General features: G+C 37.9%; 1 protein-coding gene across 1 annotated transcript in view; it reads left to right on the forward strand.

The window, feature by feature from the left end:
* LOC139749474 (thioredoxin-related transmembrane protein 1-like) overlaps positions 1-19,422 on the forward strand; it is a 51,596-nt gene that overhangs the window by 24,100 nt on the left and 8,074 nt on the right. The window contains exons 4-5 of the mRNA XM_071663380.1: positions 14,736-14,855; positions 19,327-19,419. Coding sequence (XP_071519481.1) covers positions 14,736-14,855; positions 19,327-19,419 — 213 coding nt within the window. The remainder of the gene's footprint in view (positions 1-14,735; positions 14,856-19,326; positions 19,420-19,422) is intronic.

Below are 19,422 nucleotides of genomic sequence, written 5' to 3' on the forward strand. Positions count from 1 at the left end.
CTCCCTTTTCACATCCAGGCCCCACACAACTTTCCATGGTTTACCCCAGACGCTTCACATGACCTGATTCAATCCACTGACAGCATGTCAACCCCGGTTTACCACAATTCACTCTATTCCTTGCCCACCTTTCACCCTCCTGCATGTTCAGGCCCCGATCACTCAAAATCTTTTTCACTCCATCTTTCCACCTCCATTTTGCTCTCCCACTTCTCCTCGTTCCCTCCACCTCCGACACATATATCCTCTTGGTCAATCTTTCCTCACTCATTCTCTCCATGTGCCCAAACCATTTCAAAACAACCTCTTCTGCTCTCTCAACCACGCTCTTTTTATTTCCACACATCTCTCTTACCCTTACATTACTTACTCGATCAAACCACCTCACACCACACATTGTCCTCAGACATCTCATTTCCAGCACATCCACCCTCCTGCGCACAACTCTATCCATATATGCACACACATAAATGCCCATACACACACATATACATACATATGCATATCAACATATCCACATACACATACACAGACATGTACATTTTCGTAATTGCTTGCCTTCATCCATTCCCAGCACCACCCTGCCCCACAGAAAACAGCATTTGCTACCTTCTGCTTCAGCGAGGTAGCATCAGGAAAACAGACAAGAAAAAGGCCACATTTATTCACACTAAGTCTCTAGCTGTCATGTGTAATGCACCAAAACCACAGCTTCCTATCCACATCCAGGCCCCACAGACCTTTCCATTGTTTACCCCAGACTTTTCACATGCCCTGGTTAAGTCCATTGACAGCATGTAGACCCCAGTATACCACATTGTTCCAATTCCTTGCATGCTTCCTATCCACATCCAGGCCTTACAGACCTTTCCATTGTTTACCCCAGACGTTTCACATGCCCTGATTAAGTCCATTGACAGCACATCAACCGCGGTATACCATGTTCCAAACACTATTTTTTTGCATGCCCCTCACCCTCCAGTATGTTTAGACTCCAATTGGTCAACATCTTTTTCATTCCATCCTTCCACCTCCAATTTGGTCTCCCACTTCTTGTTTCCTCCACCTTCAGCCTTCATCCCCGTGAGATATGAACTCATATGAAGATTGGACAATTGGCCAAAGAAAATGCAGTGGATGTGTGGTAGATAACAACCTTAGCGATCTGAGTATTGATAGTTCCAATTCCCAAAACATGTCCTGTCTATTTATTTATGTCAATTACCAATACTTTCTTTAGCCCCAAGCACAACTAATAAAGAAATACAAACCTGAATTCATAGGTAGTGATGTTTTAGAGCCTGCAGTGGGACCAGTTTCCCTTTATATTAACTTTATTTCATTATAAAGAGGATGGAAAAGGAAGATTGAATTGTTCCATCTTTGAAAACTCCCTTCTTCTTGGATACTGGTTTAGGTAACCTCCATACAGAACATCATTTATCACACCGTTCAGTTATGTGGCTTTTCAGCTTAGACCTAAACTGCTCACTGGTACTTACAATCATTCTCAGTATGGGATGTTTATTATCATTTAAACCTGGCAATTCAAGTTGATCACCTTCTAGTGTTCACCTTACTGTAGTTGTCATTTTGCACTCGTCACTGGTCATTCAGCCTTATTCTAGAGACTGAAGGTCTGGGTTACTTATTAGTTTATTTATTTGAGATTTTCCTTGAAGCCTCCATCTTTATGTAGGTAAGCTTTCATGCCATTGGGACAGACTGGGGAGTAGAGAAATATGTTTTGAGGATTAGATATCTTCTCTCCAAGGCAATGACCAGCAAGAAAATTTTTTTAGTTTGGTTTCCATGCTAAGCCTTCCCCTCCTTTTTGAAAACCTTTTACTGTGACCTCATAGGGTTGGCACTCACAATCTCCAAAATGTGTAAGCTTCAAGTGGTTGGTTAGAATTGAGTTAGTGGCATAATCCTGATAGTGGTTGCTGATTGGTTGAGGATGGATCCAGCATTGTAGGGGTAAAAAAACCCAAAGACTTCACCAGATATTCAGTAGTTGAACAATAAGTGCAGCTAACCACTGAGTTGTTCCTGTAGGGTGAGTGTATGCTATTGATTGCCTCCACTAAGTAAAAAGTTGGGCAGTGTCCACGCCAGTATATTTCCAGTAAATGTATCTCGTGCTCACAGGACATCGCCTTGAAAGAATGAGTTTTTCAAACTTTCAGTCCTACATATCTGTGATGGGAGAGTAATTTTATGATGTAGAATTACAAGTATAACCTTTAAGGAACTATTGTCTCAGCACTTGTTGATGGCTGGTACAAATAAACATTGCAACAGGTACAGGCCAAATTTTCCCACCTGTGTTTAAAAGTTCCCAAGCTTCCTTTACTGACTAGAGCCTTTTGGAAATGCCAAAAGTCACCTCAACTCTAACTAGTTTGCAGAACTATCATCAAGGCTCGGTTACCCAGAGATAACCAAGATGGAGAGACTCTGTGCACCTCCCACTTTGGCTTGCAAATCTACACACTGTAAACATACGAAATTGCGTTTGGTTCAGTTAGAAAAAGCAGCCAAATATCTTTTTGCATGTAAGGAAACCTTGAAGAGTGGTTTTCAATATGATTTGTGGCACAGGTAGTTGAAGTTAGAGGGATGATTGTACTTTAAGAGTTTATAGATATGCAGTCAAATGGAGGTGTTATGTGAAGATTTAAAGGCTTACACAGCTCACCCTGATAAAAATGTTTATGTGGTGTTATATTTAAATGGCTGGGTTTGTTTAGATGACTTTGAAACTTGTTTTTTTAGTACTTCACGTCATAGAAATTCTGCTCATTGTGAGAGGCGACTTTTTAGAAATCAACTATCCCAAAAGGGTTGCAACTACCTTGGAAATTCTGCTCATTGTGGGAGGCGACTTTTTAGAAATAAGTTATTCCAAAAGGGTTGAAAATCTGCTTTTATACATTCTTAGTAGGGCTGAACAGGAAGAATCACAGTTACACATTTACTTGCTAGTCATCCGCTTGTTCATTCTTAGTAGGGCTGAACAGGTTGAATCACATTTACACATTTGCTTACCAGTCAACCACATATTCATATATTGAAATAGCAATCATTAGAGTACTTGTAAAAAAAAGAATTATATGTTGGCTTTGCCTTTCATGTATGTTCTTGAACTGTAGTGAAATAGGATATTCTTTTTTCTTATGAAATTATGCTGTCCTCAGCACATGGGTTAGATTTCATTATTTTTTTTGTTTTGCTAAATAATCCATGTTTGTGTGACAGGCTGTACTAAATCAGTTTTCTTTCCTCTTTGCAAAGGTTAAAGTTAGGCAGATGACCAGCTGGGTGAGTGAAAAGCACAACCATGTGCTTGCTTCATATGTTAGTCCACTTAGAGTCACAAGTAGTATTGTTATGTGGACGCATCTCACATCATTTTTGTCTTCACTTTCTGATAAATTTTGTGTTGTAAAAGTCTTTATGGATGATTATGATTTTGTGTGTACTGGTGTTTTATATATTTTGTAAGCCTGTTAAGCATTACCTTAGTTTTACACTTCATTCTGTAGTGCACAAAGAAGTCTTAAACTAAAGTGGATGTCAAAATTTTCTGTTATATATGTTTGGTCTTGTAATTCATAATCATTGGACTTTGATGCACATGATATTTTTATGTACAGTTTTTGACATGGCATTCAGAGGTGAAGAATACTGTACTTGGTTATACAAATGAAATGAAGATTTTTTTGGTTTTGGTTTATGTATGTTTATAGTTTGGTTTATGTATGTTTATAGTTTCATACACAAATTGAAAGTTAAACAAAACTTATATTCATATAAATTCATTTGTTAATTTGTAATATATTTTTGATTGAGTAGATAATGTATATAACCCTATACAGTACCAGTTTGACTAGGTTTTCTTGCAGCCATACAGTTTTATAGATTTTTATTTTATTTATTTTGCTTTGTCGCTGTCTCCCGCGTTTGCGAGGTAGTGCAAGGAAACAGACGAAAGAAATGGCCCAACCCACCCCCATACACATGTATATACATACACGTCCACACACGCAAATATACATACCTATACATCTCAATGTACACATATATATACACACACAGACACATACATATATACCCATGCACACAATTCACACTGTCTGCCTTTATTCATTCCCATCGCCACCTCGCCACACATGGAATACCATCCCCCTCCCCCCTCAGGTGTGTGAGGTAGCACTAGGAAAAGACAACAAAGGCCCCATTCGTTCACACTCAGTCTCTAGCCGTCATGCAATAATGCCCGAAACCACAGCTCCCTGTCCACATCCAGGGCCCACACACTTTCCATGGTTTCCCCCAGATGCTTCACATGCCCTGATTCAATCCACTGACAGCATGTCAACACCGGTATACCACATCGATCCAGTTCACTCTATTCCTTGCCCGCCTTTCACCCTCCTGCATGTTCAGGCCCCGATCACTCAAAATCTTTTTCACTCCATCTTTCCACCTCCAATTTGGTCTCCCACTTCTCCTCGTTCCCTCCACCTCCGACACATATATCCTCTTGGTCAATCTTTCCTCACTCATTCTCTCCATGTGCCCAAACCATTTCAAAACACCCTCTTCTGCTCTCTCAACCACGCTCTTTTTATTTCCACACATCTCTCTTACCCTTACATTACTTACTCAATCAAACCACCTCACACCACACATTGTCCTCAAACATCTCATTTCCAGCACATCCACCCTCCTGCGCACAACTCTATCCATAGCCCACGCCTCGCAACCATACAACATTGTTGGAACCACTATTCCTTCAAACATACCCATTTTTGCTTTCCAAGATAATGTTCTCAACTTCCAAACATTCTTCAAGGCTCCCAGGATTTTCGCCCCCTCCCCCACCCTATGATTCACTTCCGCTTCTATGTTTCCATCCGCTGCCAGATCCACTCCCAGATATCTAAAACACTATACTTCCTCCAGTTTTTCTCCATTCAAACTTACCTCCCAATTGACTTGACCCTCAACCCTACTGTACCTAATAACCTTGCTGTTATTCACATTTACTCTTAACTTTCTTCTTTCACACACTTTACCAAACTCAGTCACCAGCTTCTGCAGTTTCTCACATGAATCAGCCTCCAGCGCTGTATCATCAGCGAACAACAACTGACTCACTTCCCAAGCTCTCTCATCCCCAACAGACTTCATACTTGCCCCTCTTTCCAAAACTCTTGCATTCACCTGCCTAACAACCCCATCCATAAACAAATTAAACAACCATGGAGACATCACACACCCCTGCCGCAAACCTACATTCACTGAGAACCAATCACTTTCCTCTCTTCTTATACGTACACATGCCTTACATCCTCGATAAAAACTTTTCACTGCTTCTAACAACTTGCCTCCCACACCATATATTCTTAATACCTTCCACAGAGCATCTCTATCAACTCTCTCATATGCCTTCTCCAGATCCATAAATGCTACATACAAATCCATTTGCTTTTCTAAGTATTTCTCACATACATTCTTCAAAGCAAACACCTGATCCACACATCCTCTACCACTTCTGAAACCACACTGCTCTTCCCCAATCTGATGCTCTGTACATGCCTTAACCCTCTCAATCAATACCCTCCCATATAGATATGAAGAAAAATAAAATTTCAGTTTGTTCACCCTTTGTAACTGAAGTATTTTAGCATCTTGAACCCTGACACAGTGACCAGTGTTGGCTGATGATCTGATGGGATGACAGTTGTCGTCATGAGTTTAGGTATTCTTGCCTATGTTTAAATGTCCAGCTAATTTAATGTACCATTAGTCACCCTTAGAGATATCTTCTACCATCAGGCAGGCACTGGGAAAGAATTCTGCTATTAACCTACAGGTTGTGCATTTTCAGTGACATAGTGGGAAACCAGTAGATTTTTGGATTAAGTAAGTAATGAGGAGTATCACTGAAGGAAGAAAGTAAAAAAAGAATAACATGAGAAATGTGAAGAAGTATCTTGGAAGAAATTACATAACACTTGTGTGTCTATTTTCTCTGTGTATTTTTAGGATAATGAAAAAAAAAATAATCCCAATATCCTTCCCTCATGTGCTAGCCACTTTCCTTGATCACACTCATAACTAGGAAATTATATTATTTATAGATATATTCATTTCTTTTTTTTTCTTTTTTTTTTTTTTAATTTTCCAAAAGAAGGAACAGAGGGGGCCAGGTGAGGATATTCCAAAAAAGGCCCAGTCCTCTGTTCTTAACGCTACATCGCTAATGCGGGAAATGGCAAATAGTTTAAAAGTTTAAAAAGATATATTCATGTTATTCACCACCAATGCAGCTTTTGCATTTGGAATAAGAGGAGAATGTGCAACTCAAGTTCAAGAGAGAAAATAACCTCCAGTATTTTACATACATTTGCCAACCACTCTCTCCTTTCTCTTATTTTAAGTGTGTAGTGTTATTATAATTCATAGTATTACATGATTTTCATTACCAATACTGCCTGTTGTTTTGAATGAGAGTACAGGGAGGAGGAAATCTGTTACTCTTGAGGAAGTTGATACTGTTTTTTAGGTGTTAGGACATAGGTACTTTATTTTCATTTTTCATCATATTTTTCTCCCTGCTATCAGATATACCTTTTTAAACGACATTAAGGCCTTATATGGAAACCATATAGTTTTCCATTAAGAAGAAAATGTAAGAAAGGACCAATTACCTTTCATATTTTACTGAAGCATTCAAACTTTTTGAGAATGCACCTAGAAATGAATTCCAATACCTAAAGCAGTTCCTCCTTTCTTCCTCTTTTATGACTTGGATTTGCTTATAACTCTTCAACCAATGAGCAGCTCTCTTTGGCAACTTAATTTGCTGTATTTTGGAGGCCTCCACATGTAGCCCCCACCTCTCACCTCCTCCGATTGAGTCTGTGTCATCTATATTTTCCTTGTGCAAGGCCTTGCATGTATTGTTGCATGTAGATGTGGGCAAGACATGTGGTCTGGATAGCATACTTCTGTGTGCCTTTAAGCAAGCTCAGATTCTTCCTTGCTTGTTTTGTTTGTCAAAAAACCCAAACTTTTCCTTTATAAGAACTTGGAAGCATGACTTGGTGCAGCTCTTCCCTTGAGAATGGAGACTTTTTGTACCTCTCTAACTCTTATTCCATTGCTCTCTCTTCTGCCATGCAAAGTCTGAAATTCTTAACCTTCACTTCCTTAAGGACTTAAATCTCATACCCTTCTCTCAGATTACCTAAGCTCCTTTCAAGGTGATCTCTTTTTGAGATTTTCCTTTAGTCAACCGCAAAGGGATTTTTGTGTTTTTTTTTTTCTTGACATTTCTAAAGCATTTGACAGCATGAGGTTTAATTCTTTGGATTTGAAGCTTCCTTCCTGCTGTTCTCAGATATATAGCTCCCTTTCTAGTCACTGATAGAGCTACTTTTTCGTTCGTCATTAATGGCATCTCTCAGGGTTCTGTTGTATTGCCTACCCGGTTTCTTATCTCCATAGATTATCCCTATTCATCCAGAAATTCTATTCACTCTCTGGCTGATTTAACCTTACACACTTAAACTCTTAAACTTCTTTCATCTGTTTCCTTGCGCTACCTCACTAATGCTGGAGACAGCGACAAAGCAAAATAAAGATAAAAAAAATATACTTAAACTCTCTTTACCTGTCCTCTTGACTCCAAAACTCATTCTTCCTCAACCACTAAATGCATTTCCTCTTTCACTTCAGAACCATGCAGCATCTTGGATTGGGAAGGCAGTAACCTGGTTGAATATAACTTCTCTACTAATACCACTTTCTCTCACATGTATCCTGCCTTTGAATATTAAATGACTTCTGTACAGCTTAAGTCTAGAATGGGGTAGGCAATCTGGTTGAAGCTGAATTATGTATCCTGAATTTTCCCCCTTGGGCACAAGGAATTTCCTAATTAATATGTGAACTTCCCTAGGTCTAGTTATGATGTTGTGGTCTGCAGGCCACCCCTCACTCCCTTCCTTTGAGGCTGGAGATATTTATGGATATCGCAAACACAACTCTGAATCAGAGGAAACAAAAACACAACTCTGAATCAGAGGAAAATAGTGTATTGAGTCACTAGAATCTCTTGATCAGAAATGGCATGTATTTTTGGAGCAAACATCTCTCTTGTGTTCATGATGCTGAATCAGCTTTTAAGGAATGCTAAGGTTTCATGGATTTCTTAGTGCATGCAGCTATGACAACACTCTTATCTGCTGTTATGTAATGACAGGCTTTTGTACGCATGTTCATCTGAGACTGGCAGGTATTGACTAGGCTAGGTCTTGTTTTGTCTTGAAATTTGTACTTGCCATATCTCCATATGTTTAATGGTACAGAAAATAGTTTTGCACCATTAAGATGCTGTAAATCATTGCAACACTGCATTTGTGTCTGCTGGGAGAATATTTTATGCTAGTGAAGTAAAGAAAAATTGCACGGAGGTATTAACAGGTTGTCACAAGTTTTTCCAGATGCCCAATATTTTGGACAAGGTTTGACACTAACAGACTTCTTTTAATCCTAAACTCATTTCAGTAAAGTGCTTCACAGTCTTTGTGTTATGGCCCATTTTCAAGTATGCTTGCATCTTGCAGCACATCAAATCAAAATTTGCTGGTATTCATCTATTATTACCCCTTATCCATTTAGAGGAATAAAAGTAAATCTCTCTACATGCACATTTTAAGCATATTGAAACAAATGTAATGCCCTTATAATCATGTAGTTATTCAAATGTTTTACAGAATATTTTGATTACCAGATGCAAAACATTTTTGAAACTATATTTGCTATTTGACTTTCCATAATCAAGGAGAATAGGTAGAGAGATTGTAGTAATGTTGGTTGCAATTGCATGATCATATAGTTGCCCTTGCTTACCTCTTCATTGACTCTCTCTTATAGTACATGCTAAGAACAATGCCTTGGTTATGAAATATATTTCCATAAGATGAATATTGCAGTTGTTTGTTGGGCAGTGTGATAACTGTTTTGTATCTGAAATTAGGAATGTACCATGGTACACAATGGCTATTGTTGTAGCAGAATAGTTGCGAAGCTATGTTCCAGTGTATCCAGACTTTACTGGACTTGATTTTGCAATGTTATGGACTGTTTGTTATATCACAAACAAGTCTGATATTATCCAAAGGGTATTTTAGATTCTGGATATTAGTACCTTGAAATCCACTTTATCCTGGAAACTTCACATATTGGACATCATAAAATCTTCCCAAAACCAGCAGTGTTACATACATGCCAAAATTATTTTTCTTGTGATCAGTTCTTCCACATCCATAGGGATCCTATTTGCTATGGCATGGATTACTGTTTGCAGTAATGTTGGTTGCAATTGGCATGGAGGGTATCTGGGGTGGGTCTTCAACCCTCACTTAGCCAGAGTGAAATCAAAAGCACTGTGTTCATAACCCTCCCACTGTTATCTCTCTTCAGCCATCCCTTTCCATCCACCATTGTGTTGCTGCTGCTATCTTTCCTATGGTATTATTTTGGTAACTGCTGCTGTTGAGCTTTCTGCATGTTTACCAATCACATACATCTGGACTTTTAACACCTGCTTTTTTGATTTGTGTGAGGAAACCAGTCAAACAAAAGTTAACCATTATGGTACCACCCTTCTTCATGCAGTATTGCTATGGAGTTGTTTTCCTTTTTAATTTCTTTGTTCCTATACCCTCTCCACCTTATACCCTCCATGTTTGTTCTCCATGCCAATGAAAACTTTTTCAAATTGCTTGAAAAAAATATTTTTATCCATACATAATGATAGATATACAGAGAGGGGAAGGAGTGGGAGGCTGGAAATCCTCCCCTCCTGTATTCTTTCCAAAAAAAAAAGGCACAGAGGAAGGAGCTAAGCAAGGATTTTTTCATCTGTTGTGGAGACTTCCTCTCTCATGTGGGAAATAATGAACAAGAATGAAAAAACCTAAAAAAAAGATATACCTATGCACATACACATTGCATTACCTTGTAGGCATTGATATATGCTATCTATGGTAATTGTACTACACACATACATACTTTCAGTATAATTTTACTTACTTGCTTATGTCAAACTAAACAAAAACTTTTAACAATGATACTTTGAATTATTTTATCGCTATTAATATTATTGGCGACAGGAATGGATGAAGGCTATCAAGGTTGAATATGTACATGTATATATGTCTGTGTATGTATATGTGCATATATGGGCCTTTATATGTATGTGTATATGAGTGGATGGGCCATTCTTTATCTGTTTCCACATATCCTCAAACATGTCATTTCCCACATTAGTGAGTTAAGGCCAAGAAACAGACAAAGAAAGACCCATCCACTCATATACACACATATATACATACAAGTACATACACATTCATATACATATACATACACATGAACATATTCATACTGGCTTGCCTTTATCCATTCTCGGTGCCAGAAAAACAGACAAAAAAGGCCACATTCGTTCACACTTAATCTCTAGCTCTCGTGTAATGCACCAAAACCACATTTCCCAATCCACATCCACGCCCCACAGACCTTTCCATTGTTAACCCCAGACATTTCACATCCCCTGGTTCAGTCCATTGACAGCACGTTGACCCCGGTATACCACATCATTCCAATTCACTCTATTCTATGTAGGCCTCTCACCCTCCTGCATGTTCAGGCCCCGATCGCTCAAAATCTTTTTCCCTCCATCCTTCCTTTGTTCTCCCACTTCTCATTTTTCCCTCCACCTCTGACACATATATCCTCTTTGTCTGCCTCTTCTTACTCCTTCTCTCCATATGTCCAAACCATTTCAACACACTCTCTTCTGCTCTCTCAACCACACGCTTTTTATTACCACACTTCTCTCTTACCCTTTCATTACTTAATCAAACCACCTTACACCACATATTGTCCTTAAACATTTCATTTCCAACACATCCACCCTCCTCAATACAACCCTATCTGTATCCCATGCCTTGCAACCATTGTTGGAACTTCTATTCCTTCAAACATACCCATTTTTGCTCTCGGAAATAACATTCTCTCTTTCAACACATTCTTCATCACTCCCACAACATTTGCCCCTTCCCCATCCTTTGATTCGCTTCCACTTCCATGGTTCCATTTGATGCTATGTCTACTCCCAGATATTTAAAACATTTCACTTCCTCCAATTTTTCTCCAGTCAAACATACATCCCAACTAACTTTCATCCGAGTTCCACTGCTTAAGCCTAGACATCAAAAGTTCGGCATTGGACTTTGTGAGACAAAGATCTCTGATCAAGTTATTGAGGTCTTTTTGATTCAGGTCGTATGGGTTTCTCTCCTCCACTGCAACTCTGAAATTGTAATCTGGATTTATAAAGTTTTCCTCCTCCTCTGACTTGCTGGTCTGTTCTGACGATGGGTGCTCTCTCTCCAGCGGAGTGGATATGGGGAGCTCAGGGCCCTGTGGCACCAGGGCATTGGATGATGGAAGGTCCGGATACATGATAGCAGGTGCAGTCTTGTTAGTCCAACGTTTGGAAGGGTCCACCATGCAGAAGTAGTGATTGCTTAAGCAGTCAGTGGGTTCCCACCAAATTTCTTGGGATAGTGAACTTCATGGCCTTCTTTTCCCCTCTGTACCATCCTGCTTAAGAACATTATAAAATTGTGATTATGAAAAGAATTATATTAGTTTATGAATTTATTTCACCCATGACTAATGTATAATAGAATTTCTCAACATATTCCATATATTTTTTCAATAACATTGAAAATTGAAAAAAAAAAATTAAATAAAATTTCAAGATTTGAAAATTCCAAATAATTTTATAACAAAATTCTACCATCCAAACAAGCAACAATTGTCCATCTTACCTTCCAGTATTTTTTTTTTTTTTTCTCCAATGCTCACAGGTAAAATGAGGTGCCTAGAGTTTGTCTTGATCCCCAACAGGCATGCTGAAATATGCATTTTAGGCCTCACACATCTTAGCTGATGCTGCCATGGAGTAGTTTTTTGCTTGTTTTGATAAATTGCCAGCAGACATAGCAAATATATCTGCTGGATGCTTTCATCCTCTTGGTGGCATCCCAGCTAAATGTATGTATGTGCATCCACTCAGGCAGCTAGATCTAGACTGAGCTTGTTGGCTTAAGGACCTCATATTTGTACTTCTATTTTTATTACTGGAAACTTCTAGAAAGCTCTGTATCAGCTACTCAGCACTGAATCTATCAGAAAAATTGGTAAACTTAAAGATATCACAGTCCTGGTCACGAAAGCAAAGTTTTCAAGGGAACAATAGCCATTTTCTATACTTTTTAGACATAAATATCAATTAGAAAATAGTACTTATTACCCAGGAACAAAAAACAGTAAAAATTTATTCCACTGTGATTATTTAGATATTCAAAAAATAATGGATATTGAACTACTGTTAAATTGAAGGAGTGCTAATACCAGCAAGCATGGGAATGCGAGCACTCCTGACAGAATGTTCAACTTACACTCAGTAAATAATACATTAGATTGTAATTCTTTTATATATTTTCTGCTGTTACCTAGGTTTCAAACTAATAGTTATGTAGATATTCACCTTAGTAATGGAAAATTAAAAACTGATCTAGCAGGCTGGCTTCCACCTCTTGTGCAGTTACAGGGGAAAAATACTACCAGATCTGTATGACTCAAAATGTTCATAAAAACTTGAAATTTTGATGATGAAGGCTTAAGGTGATGATAGAGTAGCATTGGATCAGTGGGAGGAAGAGGAAGGTGCTAGACCTGTTTGCATCACCCTTGTCAGTAATGTGATTTTGCAATTGTTGCCAAATAGATGAAACAGACTTCACATAGCTCTTTACAAATGTGGAGGTTATCTAATGAAACAGTTGCAAGGAATTTTCATTCTTGCAGATGAATGTCCTAGCTGCTATTCTTTTTCAGAATAGCTTGTTTCATCCAACTAAACTCTTGTTTAGGTGTGCAACTTCCTTCTTCGGTAGTTTTTTCTAAAATATGCAAGAAATGAAAAGTAAAAGCAGAGATAACTTTGGCTAGAACTAGCATCGGATCATAATTTTGTTTGCAAGGTAACTGAAGGTAGATAGAATACAAACTGGGAAGTAGTTTGCTATTTGGTGGGATATAAATCGATAAGTATGTTGCTGTGACATCATTATGAAATGCATGATAGATTAAAAATGTTTAGTATATCCTGACATAATGTCTGTTAAGGGAAAGATCATTTATTATACATTAAAGCTAATGTCTGTTAAGGGAAAGATCATATTATTATACATTAAAGCTATGAAACTAACAAATTTTGATTTTTTCAAACTTGCTACAAAAAAGCCTTTACATAAAGTTCAAGTTTATACCAAAATTTTCAACTGGCCCAAGTGTGAAACATTTTGCATTTAGCAGTTGTAATATTTTCTTTCTGAGTGTTAATATCATATAAAACTCTAAGGAACTTATTACAGTGCCATAACTTGAAGAATAATCTAAAATACCATAAAACATTCATTGTCCTCTCATGGCAAGTCAGCTGTTGTTGTATATGTTTGGCACGCATAAAAACTTTTTATATGATCTCGGGTGCTCCCAAATTTTGCAGGAAAAGGAATTGTTTTTTCAAAGGCATGGGATAAATCATTATGTTGTGGACTAAGGGACAGTAATCTATCAATCTATCTATCTTTATCTTTAATGCCTGATTCCAATTGGAACTTCCTCAAAGGGGTGGCCACAGCTATCCTTAACTAAACTCCTTATGCTGGTTCTTAGGGTTTAGTGCCTCACCCTTAACAGGTCACTGGCAGAGGGCACCTCTAGCACAGTGTTTGCAGAGGCTCCTACCTAGTGCTCCTACTGGCTACTTCTACCTAATGCTTCTGCCTAATGTTCCTACATACTAATTTTTCCTAATGCTCCTGCCATTTTGCCAAAAGGCAGGGCTAGCGCCTATTGCTCAACACAAGACAACCTAGAGTTACGAAGAATGGGTTGTGTGAGTTGTGTTGTCAAGTATTCTGTATGACAGGGAGAGATTGTATCAAATATATCCAAATATAGTGGTGAAAGGTTTAAATGGAGAATTTATTGTAAACCTTGCAAGATTTTTATATCTTTGCACACACCTTTGAATTTCCTGTAACTTACTATGAATATTTGGTGTTGAATTCCCTATTTGCACAGTATATCCTACATAAGATGTGAATGGCAGATTCCACTCTGCCCCATTCATATGTAGTTTAAACTCCACAGCGTATGTTATTCTATGATTTGTAGAAACACTGAATGGCTATTTTGATTGCACTAATTATTTTAACCCCTTCAGTGACTCAAAACCAGTCAATCGTTCCTTGATTGCTGAAACATGGTGTACAATATCCAAGCCCTTTTATGTGATAACATTCCACGATGTAAAAAATATTGTCTATCTGAAACCATTTTATTATACTTTTTCAGATCGGTGAAGCTTTTAAGACCCCTCTATTGATTTTTAGTAAGGTATGGAGATATTTAGTAACCAACATGTTTAAGATTGATTCTTCTTGCACCATCCTGATATGAATGTGGGAAGCACCTCTTGATTGTAAAACTAAAAAGATATCATTTAAACTTGTCCTTTTTGTAAAAGTTCATGGATATATAGATTACAGTTCTCACCACTGTTATTTTTTTTTCAGCTGTCAATGGTGCTGCGGTCAGTCCACTCCGTGCTAGTTGAAGATTATGGTCTTCCTACATGGGGATCTTACTTGGTATTTGCACTTGCCACAATCCTTGTTGGAGCACTACTTGGATTGGTAAGTCATTAAACATCTTGCTCAAAGAATTGAGGGTGGATGAGATTTTTCTTTGTAACTGCATTGTGAAGATAGCTCTTGAGAAGTAATGCTGTAGCATTGTTGGATTTATAAGAGTAACTGTGTATGGTGGTGATCAATCACTTTCACTTGAGGCTGTTGATTACATTTTAAGTGGCTATGAGTGAGCAGTATTGGTACTGATCTGGGTTGTCAGTTCACAACCAAAGTGGTTGCTCATCATGCTTCCTGGTTAACCCAGCATTTAATATGTCTGAGAACTGATGTTTTTGTTGAAGGGGTTGTACTTTGTGGAACTTAGATTTATGGAAAATAGATTTTTTCTGTATTCTATTTTATTTTTAGTTGTTTTATCATAAAGGAACATACATATATTGTAACATAAGGCTTGATTTATGTGAATTATGCCAACTTAGGACCTGTTATTTATGCTATCAAAAAGAAACTTATAGATATCAGTAGAGCTGTCTGTTCTACAGATGATTTTTGTTTGCTATTTACCTCAGCTAATACTGTTGAAAATCTAATGAGAAAAGGATTTCAGCTATATTATGTATAGTGGCAAATTAGTGTTCTTGAAATCTTTCCATTCTTACATTTGAACAGTTTTCTTTTAGAACAGGTAGGGAATTACACTTAGAAAATTTCTTAATCAAACAACATTCCAGAGGAGTATGATCATAAACCACAGACTGATTTTCAGGGTTTTGCAAGTTATGATTTGGACTTGCATATTTTGGTAAGCTTGTGAGTTAAAAAGGAGAGTTAGGAATTAGATTGCTATTTTACCTTTACCAATATTGATTTAAACTTTTATGATAATGTTTCCCATCATGGCTTTCAGTTTTTGTTTGTGCCATCAGGCTTGTCAGTATAGTTAACTAGGTTGTAAACCTACAGCAGTTTGAACTCCAGTAGTGTGAATATTAATTTTATCTGAATTTTCGGGTTTTAGCATTATTTCTTTTTCATTTTTGTAATTGTCTTTGATTCTCATCATCCTCTCGTGAATTTTGAATTTAAACTGTATTTTATTGTAAACCTCAATTTAGTGTTCTCATCTCACTGCTGAAGGTTAAAGCAGTTACTTGAAATATATGATTGTTTCATGAAGAATATGAAAAGGTATATTTTTAGGGGAGAAAGAATTTTACCTCTGTATTCCAAGCATGTCATGTAAGGTGACTAAAGGGGGTGTTTAAGAGGGAGCTGGAAACCCTCCCCTTGTGTTTACCAAAAGATGAAACACAAGAAGGAGCCAAGCAGAGAGTGCTCATCCTCCTCAAAAGCTAAAGTCTGGGGTGTCTAAATGTGTGTGTGGATGAAACCAAGATGAGAAGATAGGAGAGATAGGTATTATGTTTAAGGAAAAAAGCCAAGATATGTTGGTCCTGAGTGAAACAAAGATCAAGGATAAAGGGAAAGAATGGTTTGGAAATGTCTTAGGAATAAAGTCAGGGGTTGGTGATAATACAGTGGATAAGCAAGAAGTAGCACTACTCTTGAGGTAGGAGTTGTAGGCATGTGTGAAAGAGTGAAATGAAGTGAATTCTCGACTGATTTGGTAAAGTGAAAGTGGATTTTGAGAGAGAGTTGATTAATACTACTTATACACCTGACCATGAAGATTATGAGAGGCAAGTGTTTTTGAAGCAGCTAAGTGAGTGTGTCAGCAGTTTGATGCAAGAGACTGGTTATTGATATTGGGTGATTTGAAAGCAAAGGTGAGTGATATGGGAGTTGAGGGTATAATTGGGGAGTATGGGGTATTCAGTACTATGAATGGAAATGGTAAATAACTTATTGAGTTGTGTGCTGAAAAAGAATTGGTGATTGGGAATACCTGGTTGAAAAAGAGGGAAAGACACAAGTATATACGTGTTAGTAGGGAAGATGGTCAGTAGGCATTGTTGGATTCATAATAATTGATAGGCTTGTAAAAAAGAGTCTTTAGGATGTGATTGTGCTGAGGGGCAGTTGGTGAGATGTTTGATCTCTTACCGTGTGGAGGCAAGGGTGAAGATTTGTAGTTGTTTTAGGAAGAGAGAAAACAATATTGGTGAGAAAGAATGGTAGAAGTAAGTAAGCTTGGAAAAGAGATTTATGAAGAAATACCAGGAGAGATTGAGTGTAGAATGGCAAAAGGAGAGAGTAAATGAAGCAAGGGGTGTGATTAAGGAATGGGAGGTATTTAGGGAAGTAGTGCTGGCATGTGCAAGATAATGCATGTGGCATGTGAAAGGTGGGAGGTAGGCAGATTAGAAAGGATAGCGAGTAGTGGGATGAAGAATTAAAGTTGTTAGTGAAAGAGAAAAGGTAGGTGCTTAAGTATTACTTACAGGAAAGGAGTGAAGATTACACGGGTATGTATAAGAGAAAGCAGCAGGAGGTCGAGAGGAAGGCACAGTGGCTGAAGAAAAGGGCAAATGAGAGTTGGAGTGAGCAAGTATCAGTAAACTTTAGGGAGAATAAGATGTTCTGGAGGGAGGTTATGATGTGCAAAAAATGAGAGAACAAATTGGAATATCATTGAAGGGTGCAAAAGGGGATGTGATAACAGGTAGTGAAGAAGTGAAGAGATGGAGTGAGTATTATGAAGGACCTGAGTGTGTTTGATGATAGGATGATTGATGCTGGGTGTTTGGGTCGCCATGGTGTGTGAAGGGAGAGTCATGGAGAATAATTCAGTCGAGAGAGAAGAGGTGGTGAAATCCATGCATATGATGAAATTTAGCAAGGTAGCAAGAGTGAATGGTATTGCTTTTGAATTTATTAAGAAAGGGAGTGACTGTGTTGTTGATTGGTTTGTTAGAATTTTCAGTGTTAATGGATATTAGCGAGGTGCATGAATTTTGACAGAATCCAAGTATAGTGCATGTATAAAGGTGAGGGGCTTAAGATTACAGAGGTGTAAGTTTTTTGAGTGTACCTCATAAGTTGTAAGGGAGGGTAGTAATTGAGAGTGTGAAGGCATGTACAGAACATCAGATTTGGGAGGAACAGTGTGGTTTCAGAAGTGGAAGAGGATGTACAGATCAGTTTAAAGAAGTGAATGGATTTGTATGTAGCATTTATGGATCTGAAAGCGTATGATAGGATGATGCCTTGTGAAAGGTCTTCACAATGTGTAGTTGGAATGAAGGCTGCTAGAAGAAGCAAGAAGTTTTTATCAAGGGTGTAAGGCATGTGTATGAATACAAATTGAGGTGAGTGAATTTGTACAGATGAAGGTTGTTGGTCTGCAGCAGGGGTATGTGATTTCACCATGGTTGTTCAATTTGTTTATGGGTGAAGTAAATATGAGTCTTTAGGGTGAGAGGACCAGGGAAGTGATTCAGTTGTTGTTTGCTGATGATACAGCACTGGGGACAGATTTAAGTAAGAAACTGTATAAGTTGGTGAATAAGTTTGGAAGTGTGTGGAAAAGGAGAGAGCTGAGAGTGAAGTGAATAAAAGCAAGTTTATTGGGTGTGGTAGAGTTGAGGGACAGGTTGGGATGTGAGTTTGAACTGAGAAAAATTGGAGTAAGTGATACCTGAAGAAGTACCTGAAGTAGACATGACAGTGAGTTGAAGTGAATCATCGTGTGCGGGTATGTTTGAAGGTATAGTTGTCCCAACATCATTATATGGATGCAAGGCAAGGGCCATAGATAAAATTGTGTGGAGGAGGTTGGATGCATTGGAAATGAAATGCTCGAGGACAATATGTGGTGTGAGGTGCTTTTGGTGGACTTAACCAGGCATATGAAGCTTCCAGGTTAAGCCATGGAAAGGTCTTTAGGCTCTGGTTGTGGATAGGAAGCTTTGGTTTTGGTGCATTACACATGACAGCTAGAGAATGCCTGTGAGTGGATGCAGCCTTTCTTCTCCTGTTCCTGGGGCTACCTTACCAACATGGGAATTCACAATCAAGTATAAAAAAAATATTCTATGTAGTTGTTTTCTCTTTTTCAACCTTTAGTTAAATTTTTGATGTCATGTATGAGGTACTAATTTTGTGGTTGCCTATTATTTTAATGGAAGAAATAACTGGTATTCAAGGGTATAACTATTATTTATGTGTTAATGTCTTGTAAGAAAACCCTGAAAACAAGACTATCTCTGATTCTTTATTGGTCATGCAGTACTGAAAATTCCATATTCTAGAAAACAATTAAGGAAATTCATTGTATTTTGAGAGAATTATGTTGCCAAGAACTTAGTACTTCATCAGCTGTATTGTCTGAAACATAGGTGGACATTTAGCAAGCCTTCCAAAAAATTGCTTGATTATATAGCATTCAGTTGATTCATTTAAAGGATGGTTGTTATAGCTAAAACTAATTAAGGTAGATAGTTATTTGGCATTGTGAGTGACCTATAATTTTGCAGTAGTGTTATTCAAAGGAAAAAAAAATGGACATCTCATGTCAATTGTTTGAAAATACAATCTTGTTTTCTTATTTCAGATTTTGGTGTGTATTATCGACTTTGTGTTCCCACCTAAAGCTCCTGGACCTGCTCCTGTAGTCACTTCTGCAGGCCAAAAAGTAGATGATGATGTA

This window comes from Panulirus ornatus, chromosome 7 (assembly GCF_036320965.1).
Source record: "Panulirus ornatus isolate Po-2019 chromosome 7, ASM3632096v1, whole genome shotgun sequence".
Taxonomy (NCBI): domain Eukaryota; kingdom Metazoa; phylum Arthropoda; class Malacostraca; order Decapoda; family Palinuridae; genus Panulirus; species Panulirus ornatus.